General features: G+C 31.8%; 1 protein-coding gene across 1 annotated transcript; it reads left to right on the top strand.

Moving 5' to 3' along the window:
- Positions 1-7,272: 7,272 nt before the first annotated feature.
- On the top strand, positions 7,273-12,507 carry LOC114401594 (transmembrane protein 56-like). The gene is made up of 9 exons (XM_028364147.1): positions 7,273-7,541; positions 8,803-9,006; positions 9,134-9,222; positions 9,314-9,452; positions 10,822-10,896; positions 11,073-11,194; positions 11,269-11,344; positions 11,492-11,551; positions 12,176-12,507. Exons 2-9 carry the CDS (start codon positions 8,890-8,892, stop codon positions 12,302-12,304), a joined length of 807 nt encoding a protein of 268 aa, XP_028219948.1. The 5' UTR covers positions 7,273-7,541; positions 8,803-8,889; the 3' UTR covers positions 12,305-12,507.
- Positions 12,508-15,490: the final 2,983 nt, after the last annotated feature.

The raw sequence follows: 15,490 nt of genomic DNA, 5'->3' as shown, positions 1-15,490 counted from the left end.
CGTGCTAAATTGCTAATAACAATTTCAAAAATGAATATTAAAAATTGCAGATTCTCCAACACACAAGGAACACATTTAATTCCTTGCAGATGCCATCGTTCGATCGATTGGAATTTAGGTGTATCATATTCTAGGAGCATTATTTCAGTTTTCACATTAACTTTTTTTTTTACAATATTTAATCATTATTGATCGTACAAAATCTAGACATATGTCAAACATATTTGATATATCCTTGAAGGCTTTAACTAAATTCGAATCTTGGTTCTTAAAATTGAGATAATTTCTAAGTTTAGTTTTTTTATGAATATTGTTTTATTCTTCTTTTTATATATAGTTTTCCTACGTTTATGAACATTCATGTAACGCGTAAAGTACTTATTTTTCATAAATTTTCTGTCGCTGCTGTCACTTTTCATACCACTAATATAATTAAGGTGGTTGGTATGGATTTTTCTGAAGAATAAAAAAGAAATGGTGCACCATCATCCTCAAGTTTTCTTAATTATCATTTGAAACAAATAAAAGCACATTTAGTATTTTGATAACTTAAAATATGTGGTATATGAGTTCTTATAATTTCATCACAAATAAATAAAAAATTAAACTAATGATAGAAATTAATTGGAATAGATGCATAAAGTGAAAACCAGAGAAACAAATGCGGGTATGGTGAAAGAAGACATCAATTTCAATTGTTCTTTTGTTTGGTATTTAGAGGAAATGATGAATAAAAAGAACGTGAAATTCACTGTTAATCTGTTATAATAATCTGTCCATTTTGGAAGAGAGGAAGGAGGAGAAAAAGGATAACTAAAATTCTTTTTACTTTTTATATTTATTTTCTTTATTAAGAACATTTATATATTCATTTTATTTTTTTCTTTACTTTTTACATAATTAAGGAAGAGAAAAAAAATCATCTTTTAACTTCTTTCCTATCAAATAATTTACAAAATCATAAATTTTCCAAATTTTTTTTTCTTCCCTCACTTTCGTATTTGATTTCATTTTCTTTTGTTTCTTCTATGGACTAAACATGTGCTAAAGATAATTAGTTCCTAAAGAATAAGTTTTAATCTCAACAAGATATCTAGCAAGTGACCGACCAATCAAATATTTTGTATAAAAAATGGTAAAAAAACAATAAACAAATAGTATAAGGGAGTAGAATTTAACAAGCAGAATTTATGTTTACAATCCTATCGTATATATATGCTAGCAGAGCGATCTTAGAAGAAAGAAGATATTATCAGAAGGAACGATGAAAGCCACGTGGCTAAATCAGAGTTGGCTTAGCAGCGTGAGCGAAGATGAAGTCCAGCGCAGCGGAACACATCTCTTCCAAAGGAAGATTGGCGGTTGTATCCACCACGAGCTTGGGCACGTCACCCACGTCGTACTCCGTGCACCCTCCGTACCCTTCCAGAAGGGTCTCCAGTTCCTCCCACGTGCCAGGCTTGTGTCCACCTCCACCTCCACCGCGCGCCTCCAGCCTCCGACGCCACTCGCGGTGGTTGCCGGGCCTGCACTCGATGACGAGGAGGCGGGCGGAGGCGGAGGCGGCGAGGTGAAGGAGGCGATCGAGGTGGGCGCGGCGGGAGAGCGGGGAGTCGAGGAGGACGCTGAGGCCGAGGCGGAGCTGCGTGGAGGCGATGTGCCAGATGGCGTCGTATGAGAGGTCGTTGAGGAGTGTGGCGGGTGAGGTTAGCAGCAAGGGTTGGGTGCAATCTTTGACATCGTCTTTGTCTAACAGAGGGATTCGGAGAGATGAGGCTATGGACTTTGCCAACGTGCTTTTCCCGCTGCCTGGGTGTCCCTTCATCGCTATTATCACTGCTGACTCTAATTTTGCCATTTCTTCCTTCACACACACCAATTCCATCATTTTTATGCTTATCCTTCTCTTTCTATTTCTTCTATTTTGTACCTAAGAATTAGCTAGCTAATCAAGGGGAAGGGATTCACTTGGTAAGTAAACAAGTTTTAATTTTTTAATCCCTAGAAATTAAATTAAAGATAAGTAGACTTAGATTTCCTCCGTCTTACGATCTACAATTTAAGATAACTATTTAACCTCCTCCTAAACATCTCTTCTAAAAAACAAAATAAAAATAAATTAAATCGAGTTTTTTCTCTTAAAATTAATTTATGCATTCCAGCTTTGAAAGAAACTAACTAATTAAAGTATCTTACCTAAACCTGTTTTATGTTTGTTCCATAGGTCTATCATCTCACTCACCTAGTTAAGTTTCGTGATTTTGGAAGTGCAAAATTTCTGCTATTTTGACTTAAATTCTTCTTGTACATGTCATTACACTTTTTGTATGATACCATGTTCATGGTAAAATACTAAAGCCATATGCTATCTACCTACCTATATTGAGAGCTTAGAATTAAAAAAGCTAAGATATGTTTACAAGTGTAATTCTAAAGAAAAAAAAATGTGATGATAACACTTCTATTAATAGTCATTAGAAAGTCAGCTTTGCTATAAATTTGGGAATTGCATTATTCTCTTTTCCTAGTATTAGGTAGAAGTTGGAAGTAAAAGGAATTTAACTTAGTTTTTTTTAACTTAGTTGGTAAACTAAGGTGTCCGAGTGATTTCTGTATAAATTTTTAATATTATCTTCTATTTTTATGAATAAAAAAATATTAGAAGTTATCACAATAATGAATAATAGATTAATTATAAATTTGATTAATTAAAGTTTGATTGTTCACTTTGATTGTTCTCAAAGTTTGTATATGTCTAATTTTAAAGAATTGATTAATTAAATTCGATATTGGTCGAATAATGATACGAAAATATAAAATTTAACATAAATAAAAATAATTAAGCAGAACACAGCATCAGAGAGATAGAACACAAACACTTGGGATGAGTTGTCGGTTGAAACACTATTACAGAATATGTTGGGACTAAGCTGACTGAAACTACTCTTAATGCAACATTAAGAATCTTCCATTATTTAAAGTTATTTTGATTATTACTTTTATCCACTAACCTACCCTAACCATAATCCCTCCTTTGAAAGAGTCTAAATTACCTCATTTCACATTTAATTCCTTAAGAGCTACATCAAATAATTTGCTTTTTTAAGAATAAAAATGCATAAACAAGACTAAATGATATCATTATATTTCTAAACATGAATTACTTAGATGTTCATTTCACGTTCTTAGGAGATAAACAATAATATCAAAATAATATTAAATAAATAGTTAGAAACAAATATTGTTTGTTTGAAATCCCATATCATCTTTAAGTCTTTTAACTTCTTTTATGATAGTAATTATTAATTTTATTTTTTTAAATAGATTTTTACTTGAGTTAGGGTCCTACGAGTGTTTTTCAAACTCTAACAAACTTAGTATATAACTTTAATTAATTGTGTATGTAAGAGTGTTTTTCAAATGTTCACAACAACAAACATGACATGCGTTAAAGCACGTGTACTATAGTAGTCTAAGTTGGTATAGTGCAGGGCACAATATTTTATCTGATGCCATAAATAAATCACAAATTTTTTTGTTGGTATAAGGCAGCCAGCTAATAAAATGCAGAGTGAATATCTACTTGTGCTCTTTAGTCTGTTGTTGGAGAAGTATTTGTATTCTAAAGTCTAAACTTCGAAATATGTTAAATGTTATAGATAATTTGGTTCCTAACATTAATGTTTTGGGAGACTCTGGTGTGCCTCAAACTTCCATCTCCGGGTTCCCATTTAAGAAACATTCAAATTTTGTGGAAAATGTCAAGTTGGCTAAAAGGATATGGGGCTTGATCATGTGAAAGCATCTTTTGTCTTCGCTACCCATGTGCTTATCAATTTCAAGAGAGCAAAGTGGGAATCCAGAATAGAGGCTGGCAAGAAGTGAGATTGATCTCACGAAATCTCTTTTTCAGTGCTTGTAAAATGTCCAGCTTTAATGTTGTTTGCAAGCATCTTCTGTGGCATGCTAAAGCATGTGCAGGGGACTAATTACTGTAGTATATTTCTATCAAATCAAATTTCATTGAATTGTGTTAGCATTTAATTAAGCACTTCTGGTATATAATTATGTTGTTCAAGTTTACCTTACCATATGGCTGATACTACCAAAATTGAAACTAATGAAAAATCATTGAATAAGCAATAACAAATATATTTGAGGTTTAGACATTTTATGGATTATGTGCCTCGTGTTAATTTGATCTTTATTAATTATTATTAGAGAGAATGTTATCTGTATTGGATTGTTGTTCTATAGCAAATGTGAAACTGTTCTTGCCCATCCTTCATATATAATTAACAGGAATATATGCTCCCCAAGCTCCAAATAGGAGAAAACCTTGATTTGATTAATTAATGCTGATGATGTACATTAATGACTTGGATACTATTGTATGTTGTTGCTGAAGTAAAAAAATTAAGTGGAGTACGTGATTGAATTCTCTGAGGCATGACGGTCACTGATTAATAAGGTTTATCTACAGTATTTCACACCTCCCAAGATGCAACAAGAACGTCTTAACCCACACCTCCTATGATGCAACAAGAACACCTTAACGGGGAACTAGCAAAGAAAAACCAAGAGTAAAGAAAGAAAGAGATTAATAGAAACAAAGAGAAAAGACAAAACAATTGTTTCATCACCTTTTAAAATCACTTTCAAATAGCCAATCTTTTTTATCACCAATTATAAGTCTATAATTGTGATTGTCTCCCTCTTAATTTTCACTTTTATTGACATTAATAGGAAATATAATTGATTGCTTAATTGTAAAAGATTTGAATTTCAAATTTTGAAATTTAAATATCATAACTTTTATTGTATATTTAATTAAATCTTTTAAAAAGATTCTTTTTAAATAAATATTAAAATTACAACATTGTCTTGGTGCCTCTTGGACTTGATGCTAAGCGACTGACTAATGGACTGGTCTTCACTTTGTTTAGTTACAATTTTTGTTTCTGAAATGGATTTTTGAGTTGGTTTTGACTCCAAACAAAGGTTTTGAGGAACAATCTTGGAGTGCCTCAACCTTCCATCAAGCATTCTTTAAAAGGACCCGATTATGAATGGGACAAAACTTGAAGATCCTAATTAGCGCAATTAGAATTAAAAATCTAAAATTACACAATCAGAATATCAGAAGAATAAAAATATAATTTTTCTTAGATTCGCAGTGACGAAATTTTGAAAGAGTCTGTTCAAGAATGGTTAATGTATGAGTTCCTTCATGATATACAGGAAGTATCGCATGCAGGCTGTTGTTTATAACACCAATTTTTTTGACTTCATTTCATTGCTAACTTTGACTTTAGGTGATAAGCTTGTAGTTTTGAAGACCGGGGTTCCGCTTGAAGTGGCAGATTTGAAACATTCTTTTATATCACATATATATAGAATAGAATGATGACTTTACAATGTCAACGTGAAATTAACTTTATTCATGCAAACTTTGTGTACAAATAATAATAAAAAGCGTGACATGAGGGTTTTTTTTTTATGTCGTGTAGACTAAATTACCATGAGCATCGATCATTATTCCTTGGTTCACATGATAAGGTAATTGATTTATCATTTTATTATGTATAGCAATAGCAAATACCTTGCATAAGCACGACGTATTGTCACCTTGGAAGCATGAAATTAACTCCTGTCCCTTCACAACCCTCGTTTTCTTCCAACAGCAACAACAGATTCCCCCATTTTCCGCAACTTTCAAGAGTTTTCTGCACTCAGCACCCTGTTGCATCCGTTTCCATATCATTAACCAATGCCAGCATAACTCTAGTTTTTTTAGTTTCAGTCACACATATCTCACTTTCAACAACGGTTGGTTACTGAATAGTAAATAAAATCTTTAACCAATAATTCAGTGCTAGACTGGAAAAATTGTAATTTTATACTGATAATTGATCAAAATTAAATTCTTATAGTAGTACGTACCTTAAAACAGATCAGTAGCTGTCAGTTTATTCAATTAATCAAGAACTGGCTTCTTAATTTAAGTTGATATTAAACTCGAAAAATCTTTGAAGCGAATCTATCATATTTCGTTTTATTATTTAAAAAATGAAAATATCTCCAAACCAGCCCTATTATAAATAAGACTAATTTTGTACCCAATATCTTCTTATTAATTCTCCCCACATTTTATTAAATGCTAAATGTATTTTTTTAAAGTTAAATGCTTATGCAACGAGAATCTCATATTATTGTTTAAATTACTTTAAAATAATTATTTTAAAAATTAACAAACTTATCATATATGATAAAAATTATGATTAAATAAATGTGTAAAACTTTATACACTAGGGTAAGAACAAAAAAAAAGTGATTTTTTTTTTTTTGTTTTATATCCATATTTATGGAAATAAAATTCATGTCATGATTTAAAAAATGAACAAAAACATATGATCCTTTCCTGAATAGACGCTTTCATGGACAAATCAAAAATGATTTTTCAACCTCAATTCAATATGAAAAAACTTACAAAACAATACCATTTTGATAAATAAAATTCAAGCCAACTTCTATTAGTTCAGGCAGAAGGTAAGGGAGAGTGACGATTCATCGAAAATGTTATAATTTGAATACTCATAAGTCGGATACCATTGATGTCCAATAGCTTTGATAGGAATGACGGGATCTACTAGTATCTCGTCCATTGAGTATAACAGAGCAAATGATGATATAGCAATGAACATCGGGATGATACCTATGGTCGACTCACCCCTGACCTGCCCTCATCGCCCCTTAACCTGAATCAGATGCGCTGCACTACTAGCGCGTAATCTTTTTTCTCTTTCTTTGTGTGAAAAATAAATGTGTTTAACACCTAAAAAAATATTTAATGTTTTCTTCATTAAATAAATGATTGAATAATTATCAATTTTTAAAATTTTTAAAATATTTTTATTTATTGATAATCACCAAAATTATGACCCTTAATTTTCCAACCCTGATATATTTTCACAAATTTAATTCTTTTGGATATGGATACTAATTTTCTGACCTGGACTTCTCACATTTGTTTTTATTTATTGAAAGCTAAAAACATGGAATTGAAAGTTGGAACCAGCATAATAAATGAGATGGATTTACTTTAATTGAAAAAAGATCTAGTCCATTTGACACATAATAATTGAAATGATTAAGGAAAGCGATTGGATAATGAGTTAGCAACTAGTTGGAACTATTTTTCTTTTCATTTTGTTTATTATTTTTTTTTTTAAAAAAAGAAGGAGAAGAAGAATTGAGAAAGTGTATAAAAGACGCGGGGTGCCAACCATATTTTTTCTTCCTATCTGCCATCTTCCTCCTTAGCCTCACCCCTTCCAATCCCAATCCAAATCCAATCCAAACATGTTAGGGTTTTCAGTGTTCCAATGTCCCCTTCCCATTTGTTCAATCAACGCAACTCATGCAGCATGATTCCACTACCTTCACCGTTCTCAACTCCAAATTTCCTTCCAAACGCACTCACCAACCAGCCGATCGCATTTCTTCCCTTCGCCAAAGACACACCAGTTCGCCCTTCTTCGGTACTTCACTCCGTTCCTTTTTGTCTTCACTGCTGCTAAAGCTTAAACGATTCGGCTATTTTTTATTTTATTATATTTTTAGTTCGTGAAGAGATTTTACTCTCTGAAGTGTGGTGTGATTTTTTTTTTATTTGTTTGTTGCTGTTGCTGAACTTACGCCAGTGATTTCTATGTGTGGAAAAAGTACAAATAGTTGGTTCTTTGAAGATCCTGCTAGGATTTCAAATCCCACTTGATCAAGTGGTTGCAATTATATTAACCGTTGGGTGCTGGTTGGTGGGGAAATTAGAACCCTATCTGAATTGCATTTTGTTGAAGTTCAATTCTTAAATGATTTAAGATTCTCCCCCTTTTTTATTTTTTACTGTCTTTTGTCAGCTTCACATTAATTTTAGTAGTTACGAATATTCAAGAGTAGTAACTTATTTGATTTTCAGGCGAGTGATATTTAGAGTGGTAACTGGTTAGGTTGGTATTAATGAATAAACCGTTGATTAGTGGTATTTAGGTCTAAAGAGTATTTGTATATCATTTTTCTCTTACCCTCTCCGGATTGATAATTTATGTCCTGTAAGTATTAATAATTGAATTTAGCATATGTTGGTTTGGTTGGTGGATCTGGGGTAATGTTGTTAGTTGTTGCTATTAACATTGCTTGACAGCAACATTTGGAAATTGGAATGGACCTTTGGGAGTTTTGGGTGAAACTTGGGTATGTATGTGCAAGGATATGAAGCATTTCTTGTCTTGTTGATTGATTTCAGAGGTTTTGGATGGAGTAAAGAGGAGTGTTATGGCAATTCGATTTGTATGCGAACAAATATTTTGGTGTCTTTGTTGGATTCTGAATGTTTGGATTTTCTGTTGGATGTTCTTACCTTTTAGAGTTGATTTGTCATAAGATTGCTTTGAATGAGAGATATTAGCACAGTTTTATTTAATTCTGGATGTGACTATCCTTTTCTGCAAGGAGGATACCCTATCCTCCAAATTCCTCGTATTTCTTCTTTCCTTATATATGAACATTTTGGCTTGTCCATAAGAAAGTTTTGATTAGTTATCTAATGTCCTTGTCCCTTTTGGCACACAATAGACATATACTGATGTTAAGTTCTTTCCCTCAATTCATGTAACTTCTTTTATAGTTATTGTTATCCTTAACTCATGAGTCATATTCATAGAGAAACCAAATTAGGATTCATCTTTGGCTTTTAGTTTTTGAAACATCTTGTCATAAAACTTGTATTTATTCATATAACAGGAGACAAGTGTAAAGGCTGAAAGGCTGTAAAATCTTCGAAGGATTTCCCATTCAAGGGGTGGTGTTGCAAAGTTGGCTTCTAAAGAAATGGTGAAATTCAAATCTTACCAGAACCAGGCTAATTTGTTCTTGAAGGAATATTTGTTAGCAGACCCTTTGATTCCATATACTTCTATAATTGGTGGTATTTTTGCTTGCAAGATGGTATGTTGTATTAAATTTTATTGTCATTCTATTTTCTAAAGTATTTCACCTGACTTAAGAGCTTTAAGGTTGCTGCTATTTATTATTTTTATTTTACATTTATCTCTAAATATTTCCTGTTTTCCAGGTCTATGATCTTACTCAGCTTTTTAGCACTGTTCACTTTAAGAGCTATTCCAGCCTCACTAGAATCCAACGCGTTGAGTGGAATAACCGGTGAGTGGATGCTTTCATTTGGTGGAATGTTTCTTAATTTGTTTCTGACAAGATAAGTATGTTTATGATTTTTTTCCTATTATTTATGCAGTTCTATGTCAACAATTCATGCTATTTTCATAACAACTATATCGTTGTACTTGGTGTTTTGCTCAAATCTATATTCTGACAACCAGTTGTCCGAACTTATTACATTTCAAAGCTCTTCATCATCTACCTTTGCTCTGGGGGTAAGAATGATGTGAACTCTTTTCAATTTGTTTCCCTTTTGTCTTCCTAGGTCACCTTTATGATAAGCAATAATGAATAACCACATATAGTTGTCTCTCTTCACCATGGAGGACATGTCATTAAATCTGGTCATCTAACCAATAGAATGAAGGGATGGATCATTGAGTTCATTTTTATTTCAATCTATGACTCTGCCAAGTGGGGTTAGTTATTATTAGCAACATAGCATCATCTTGAGCCATTGATATTCTCGTGAATGCCATGATGTAGTGGAGTTCCAAAAAGTATGAGGTAATATATGTAAGATTTATTTTGAAGATTTTGGTGGGCTTTTCATGTTTTGACATTTTAATGATGAAGATGTTGTACGTTGAGTCTGAATCCCTAGATATACTGGAAGTTAAATTTGGAGGACACCCGTGCCTTGTTATGAAAGCAAGACAGACAGACCTAGAGGAAAACATAGGCTGCCAGGGTAAAAGAGAAATTATATTTTCAGAAAATCATTGATGAGTAAGCATATACGATAAGCAAGTAGGTAATGTTAACTTGCATGAAGTAGAGGATTGTCTTTTGTAGTGCATGAAGTGATAATGGAATCCAGCATGGGGATTTAAAGTTTTAAGAATGTTTCTAAGAAGCCACAACTAGGAAGGTTTTTTGTATAAGGATCAAGTATGCAAACACCCAAGACTTGATCAGTAGGATACTGGTGATGAAATGCTATTTGTTTGCCTTCAGCTGCATTTAACTTGCTGCTTGATTTTCATAATTTTTTTTTTTATTCTGAAAGATTTGCTGAAGAAAGAAAAACAAGATAATCCCATGTTTTACATTGTCCACCTTTTTAACTTTAAAGCATGCTGCAATTGCTCTTCAGATCTGTATACTTCCTTGAGTAATGTAATCTGTTTGATAACTAAAATACATAAATGACATTTTTTTACTAGTGTGAACCACATGTTGATTGAGAATGTTTGATTAATGCAATTGGCATAATGGTTGGATCCTGGATTGAATAAGTTAGACCGAAATGTTATCAACATTTCTTTATGTGTGCGTAACTATGTTGTCTGAGCTTGTTAACAAATAATATTGACATAATATATCAACTAAATCGCTCTTCTCATTTTTCTTAGTATCTACTATCTATATCTTCTGCCAATCTCTATTTAGTAATTCATTCTTTATGTTGCTAGTAATGATTTACATCAAATTTGGACTTTGTATTGCCTTAATTTCCCTGATACATCCAATGATAACAAAGAATATATATCTTATGTTTATAGATCATATTATGAGCTGCAACACATTTTTGTTTTTATCTGGTCATGAAATTTGTATTATGTTTTAATTTCAATGTGACAGGTGTCTGTCGGTTACTTCATTGCTGACCTTGGGATGATATTTTGGTTTTTTCCTTCTCTTGGTGGATATGAGTATGTAAGGATCATATCTTTTGACTTGCATAGTTTAAATCAACCTAACCTTGTTCATCTGAACTCATTCAATTTTTAGATATTCCACTTGATTATGGCAAGAGTTTGATTTCCTTCCTTGTTCACTCTATTTGGTTGTAAATATGGATTTAACATGACTTCATAATAACATTGATTTAGGTGATTCATCATTTGCTTTCTTTAGTAGCAGTATCCTTTTCAATGTTGACTGGGGAGGGTCAGCTATACACATACATGGTCCTGATCTCTGAGACAACTACTCCTGGGATCAACTTGAGATGGTAATCTTGCACTTAAATATGCACTCTATATGTCACGTAATTTATTTACTAATGCACATATTGTGTTTGTGAAGGTATCTTGATGCAGCTGGAATGAAGAAGTCAAATGCTTATCTCATCAATGGGGTTGTAATAGTCATTGCTTGGCTGGTGGGTCAAGTCATTGCAGTTTGAAATATATTGTCACTCATTTATTGTGTTATTTGTGGAATCATTGTGAATTGCATATCATGTTGACCATATAGAAATCTCATCCTTGCCATATTGGACATGCTAACTGAAATGGTCTTTCTCCAGGTTGCCAGAATACTTTTGTTCGTTTACATGTTTTACCATGTCTACCTGCACTTTGACCAGGTAATAGCTACTGACTGAATTTAAGAATTGTCTGGTATGTGGTGCTTTGCTGCAAGCAGATCTTAATATTGAATTTTTGGCCTTTTAAGATGTAATAATGTTTTGTTTCCAACAAGATCACTTTCTGAACTTGCATGTATGTGTTTGGGTGGGAGGGGGAGGGGAGTTTTTGTGTGCAAGGATCAGCATTTAGTGTGGTAGTCTGTCCATTTACACTTGTACATACTTACATACCATTACCTCTACATAATAAGACTGAATTGGTAGAACTTGTTCCAATAAATTCACAATTTGACACCCTTGTTTGCTAAGCTAAATGTTGTCATAGTAGATCCATCATGTCAACTACTTAGTCATGAAATGTTCATATATGAAGATTGTTAAAAATACACCTATATGTGATAGGGATTAGGGAGTGGTTTATTATGGGGTATGAGAGTCGTGAATAATGGCTGTTGCATTTACGTGCATAGTCAAGAGGACTGTAATGTCTTCTCTTTTGTAATAAATGTTTAAGTCTTGCTTGGCAATCTGAAAAATGGTTTATTTCTTTCTAATTTCTGGTCAAGCAAAGTCTACTTCATAAAGCTTAGGATCTCACGTCATTGTTCAATTATTCAACAGATTGAACAGATGCACGTGTTTGGACAAATGTTAGTCATTGTTGTGCCGCTGGCGCTATCAGTTATGAACTTGATTTGGTTTTCCAAAATCATCAAAGGGTTGAGGAAGACGTTGGCGAAGAGACAGTGAAAATTCTGCTTAGTGATATTCATTTAGAAAAAATGATTTACAGGTCAATGATGTGTAGTGAAAGATGTAACAGAACAGAAACAAATTGTTTGGATCCCCTGTGGATCCGAACTTGTACAAAGATGTTTATTCTGCCTTTTTTCTTCCTGGCCATTTATTTGTTTAATTTTAATATATTGCTCAATGCAAAGTATTTTGTTCCATCTGTTTGGCAAGAGAAATTATTATATGTTTCAGGAATATGATGTGTCCATGATTGCGGTCAATCTTCATGGGATGTATAACTAATCTTCACGTCACGCAAGATCATGGACACCACGGTAAATTTAGACCATACAATAATTTAATTTCTAATTTGTCGAGGAATTTGAACAAATGTAGTATTATACTATGTGATAGCAACTAGCAAGTGTACTATGCAATGATGGATAATGAATATTCAAATAAGTACATGATAATTGTTATCCACACATAATTTTTTACTTTCTTCTCTTTTAACGCTTCTTTTTTAGTTAAAAAGTTAGGAATTTAGATTTTGCTGAGTTTTTATCAAATGGATGCTAAAGTTAGTTAATTTATAGTGTTTTAGTTATATTTTTTTGTAGAAAGTGACACAGCAACAAGAGGCCTGAAAGATGGTTGAAGAACTAGAGCAGCACATTCAACATGACAGCACCCGCTCAGTGCAAGAAGTCAACTTGGAAGCCATCTGTCACATGCAGGTGCACTAAGCCCACATTTGACGGCTTAACGCGTGGTCACTTAAGTTAGTTGGACTTTGTATATGCGTTGAGCACGCACATGTCGACTTAGTGCACAATCAATGTCAAAAAACATGATTGTGTAGCGTTTTGAAGATAAAAAGAGTGGGACCATTGTGCCATTACGTTTTATTATCCAAGAACATAGCTATGGCACGAAGGTGGAGAGCAACCCACTCATTTTGAGCATCCTTCCTTTCATTTTCTCTCATTTTCTTCATTCCTTTTGCTTCCTTTTTGTATTTGTGAAGTCTCTCATGATAATGAGAGGCTAAATCACCCGTTGTTGAGAGTTTGACAACCAAACACTCTTGATGTAATGATTCTTACTATCCATTTAATGTTATTTCAATATTATTACTTCTTTTCTAAGTTATTGTCTTATTTATAGTTTGATCATTCATGCACATGTATGTTATAGGATTTATTCATTGGAAAATGTTTGCACCTTAAGAACTTGAAAAGAGCTTCTAGGTAATCCATGTCTAGGGATATAATGGTGTTATTTAGCTTAATTATGTATCTTTATTCTTAAAGCAAATTATTTGATGTAATTAGGAGTGAAATTAAACTCTTTTGCATGAGGAATCATGATTAGAGTAGGTTAGTGAATGAAGATAACAATTGGAATAATGTTAAACAGTGAAATTTTTTTATTGTTGTATCAAGGGTAATTTTGGTAGGTTGTAACTTTGTATCCACTAACTAATCACCTCTTTGTGTTTGTGTTCTCTCTCTTGCATATGCTTTGCTTCGTATCTTAATTTATGTTGAGTTTACATTTATGCATCATTGCTTAGCAGTACACTTGACCTCTTTCTCCCTGGCATAATTAGGATTTAGGAGCAGGAAGACACTCGTTTGCTTTTTAAAGGATCAATTAATAAAATGTTTTTTTTGGGGGTAAAATGAACTTTACATCTGATTTTAAGAAATGATCTTGATAAATGAATTTTTATTTTAAGGAATGGCTTTCGGAGTTAAAACACATGATTTAAACAATTATTTTCAAATATGAGTTGCACACTTTTACTTTTAAAATCGGAATGGGTCAGTTTCTTTTCATGAAAAATTTGCTTTTATTTTTAAAATAAATTATTTCTATAAATTTTTAGTATGTTTGTTTAAGTTTTTTTTCAAAAAATTATATATGAAAAAATACATTTTTGATTATTTAGAAAGGTTTAGTATTTTTTAGAAAAATTTAAAATTATAACTATTTATAAAATAAAATATTTTTATAATCATTTTTTAAAAATAAATGGTTACATCAGATTTTTAAAAATAAATTAATTTTTACACAATTTTAAAATTACTGTTTTTTAAGTTTCAACAAACGGATCTTAGTTTTTTAGATAGTTAGCACTTAGCATTATAATGTTGTGTCTTACATAATTTACTATCAGTACAAATTACAATACACAATTTAAAAAGTGAAATTCTTATTTTCTTTAATTTTTAATTAAATATTTTAATATTTTTTTCTTCTATCTTTTAAATGTGTATTTCACTTATTATCTCTGCAACTACTCAATATTTTTTTCTCAATTATCTTAAACCATCTTTCTTTTGTTTTTATTTGCATACTTAATCTTTTTTAACTATCTATCATTTTCAGTCTATTTTATTTTTATTCCTAAATTTAATTTTATAATATTTGTTTAGAAATTATCAATTATTAAATATAATTATATATCATAATTTAAGTTATTCCTTATAAATTTAAAATATAATTTATTTATTAAAAAAATATTTACTATAAATTTTGATTATTATCTTGTATCATTCACATGCTGAAATCGTAGTTAAATATGATAGGTTGAATCATGTTATAAATGGTAACTAAAGCTTTGGTTAAACAATTTAACATTGATTCAATGGAGACAAAGGTCAAACAATATGCAGTTCAAAGGATCATTCCACATTTTTTTCCTGCACGTGTCCAACATACATATATATATATACTCCTTACAAGCTCTTACGTACAATTTCTGATGTTATATTAAAAAAAAAAGTTTATCATGTGTCAATGTTATAGCCAGGTCGATAGAAGTTTATCTTGATGCTATTTAGAAAATTATTGAACAAGAATTCAACGTTCCACCTTATCAGCTAATCTAACCCTATAACACAATAAAAAGAAGATCCTTTGCTAGTGGTTTTGGTTGCTCTATAGTCAATAATAAGCACAGAATTATGATTGATGGTGCCATGGTGGTTAATTATACTCATCACATGACCATCGATGAAAGTACATAATTTAGAGAGCTGGATATATAATTAGTTAAAAAAATTATAATTAAAATTGCAAACGGAGACTTTATTAATAAGGTACCAAGGTAGGGTAAAGGAGTTGCTAAAATTGAGACTTCGTCAAAGTATATCAATAATTTCAAACGTGTTGTCTAGGATTGAAATTGACCAC

Source organism: Glycine soja, chromosome 2, assembly GCF_004193775.1.
Source record: "Glycine soja cultivar W05 chromosome 2, ASM419377v2, whole genome shotgun sequence".
In the NCBI taxonomy this organism is placed as follows: Eukaryota; Viridiplantae; Streptophyta; class Magnoliopsida; order Fabales; family Fabaceae; genus Glycine; species Glycine soja.
Note: the sequence above shows the minus strand (reverse complement) of the source record. Positions and strands in the feature narration are given on the sequence as shown.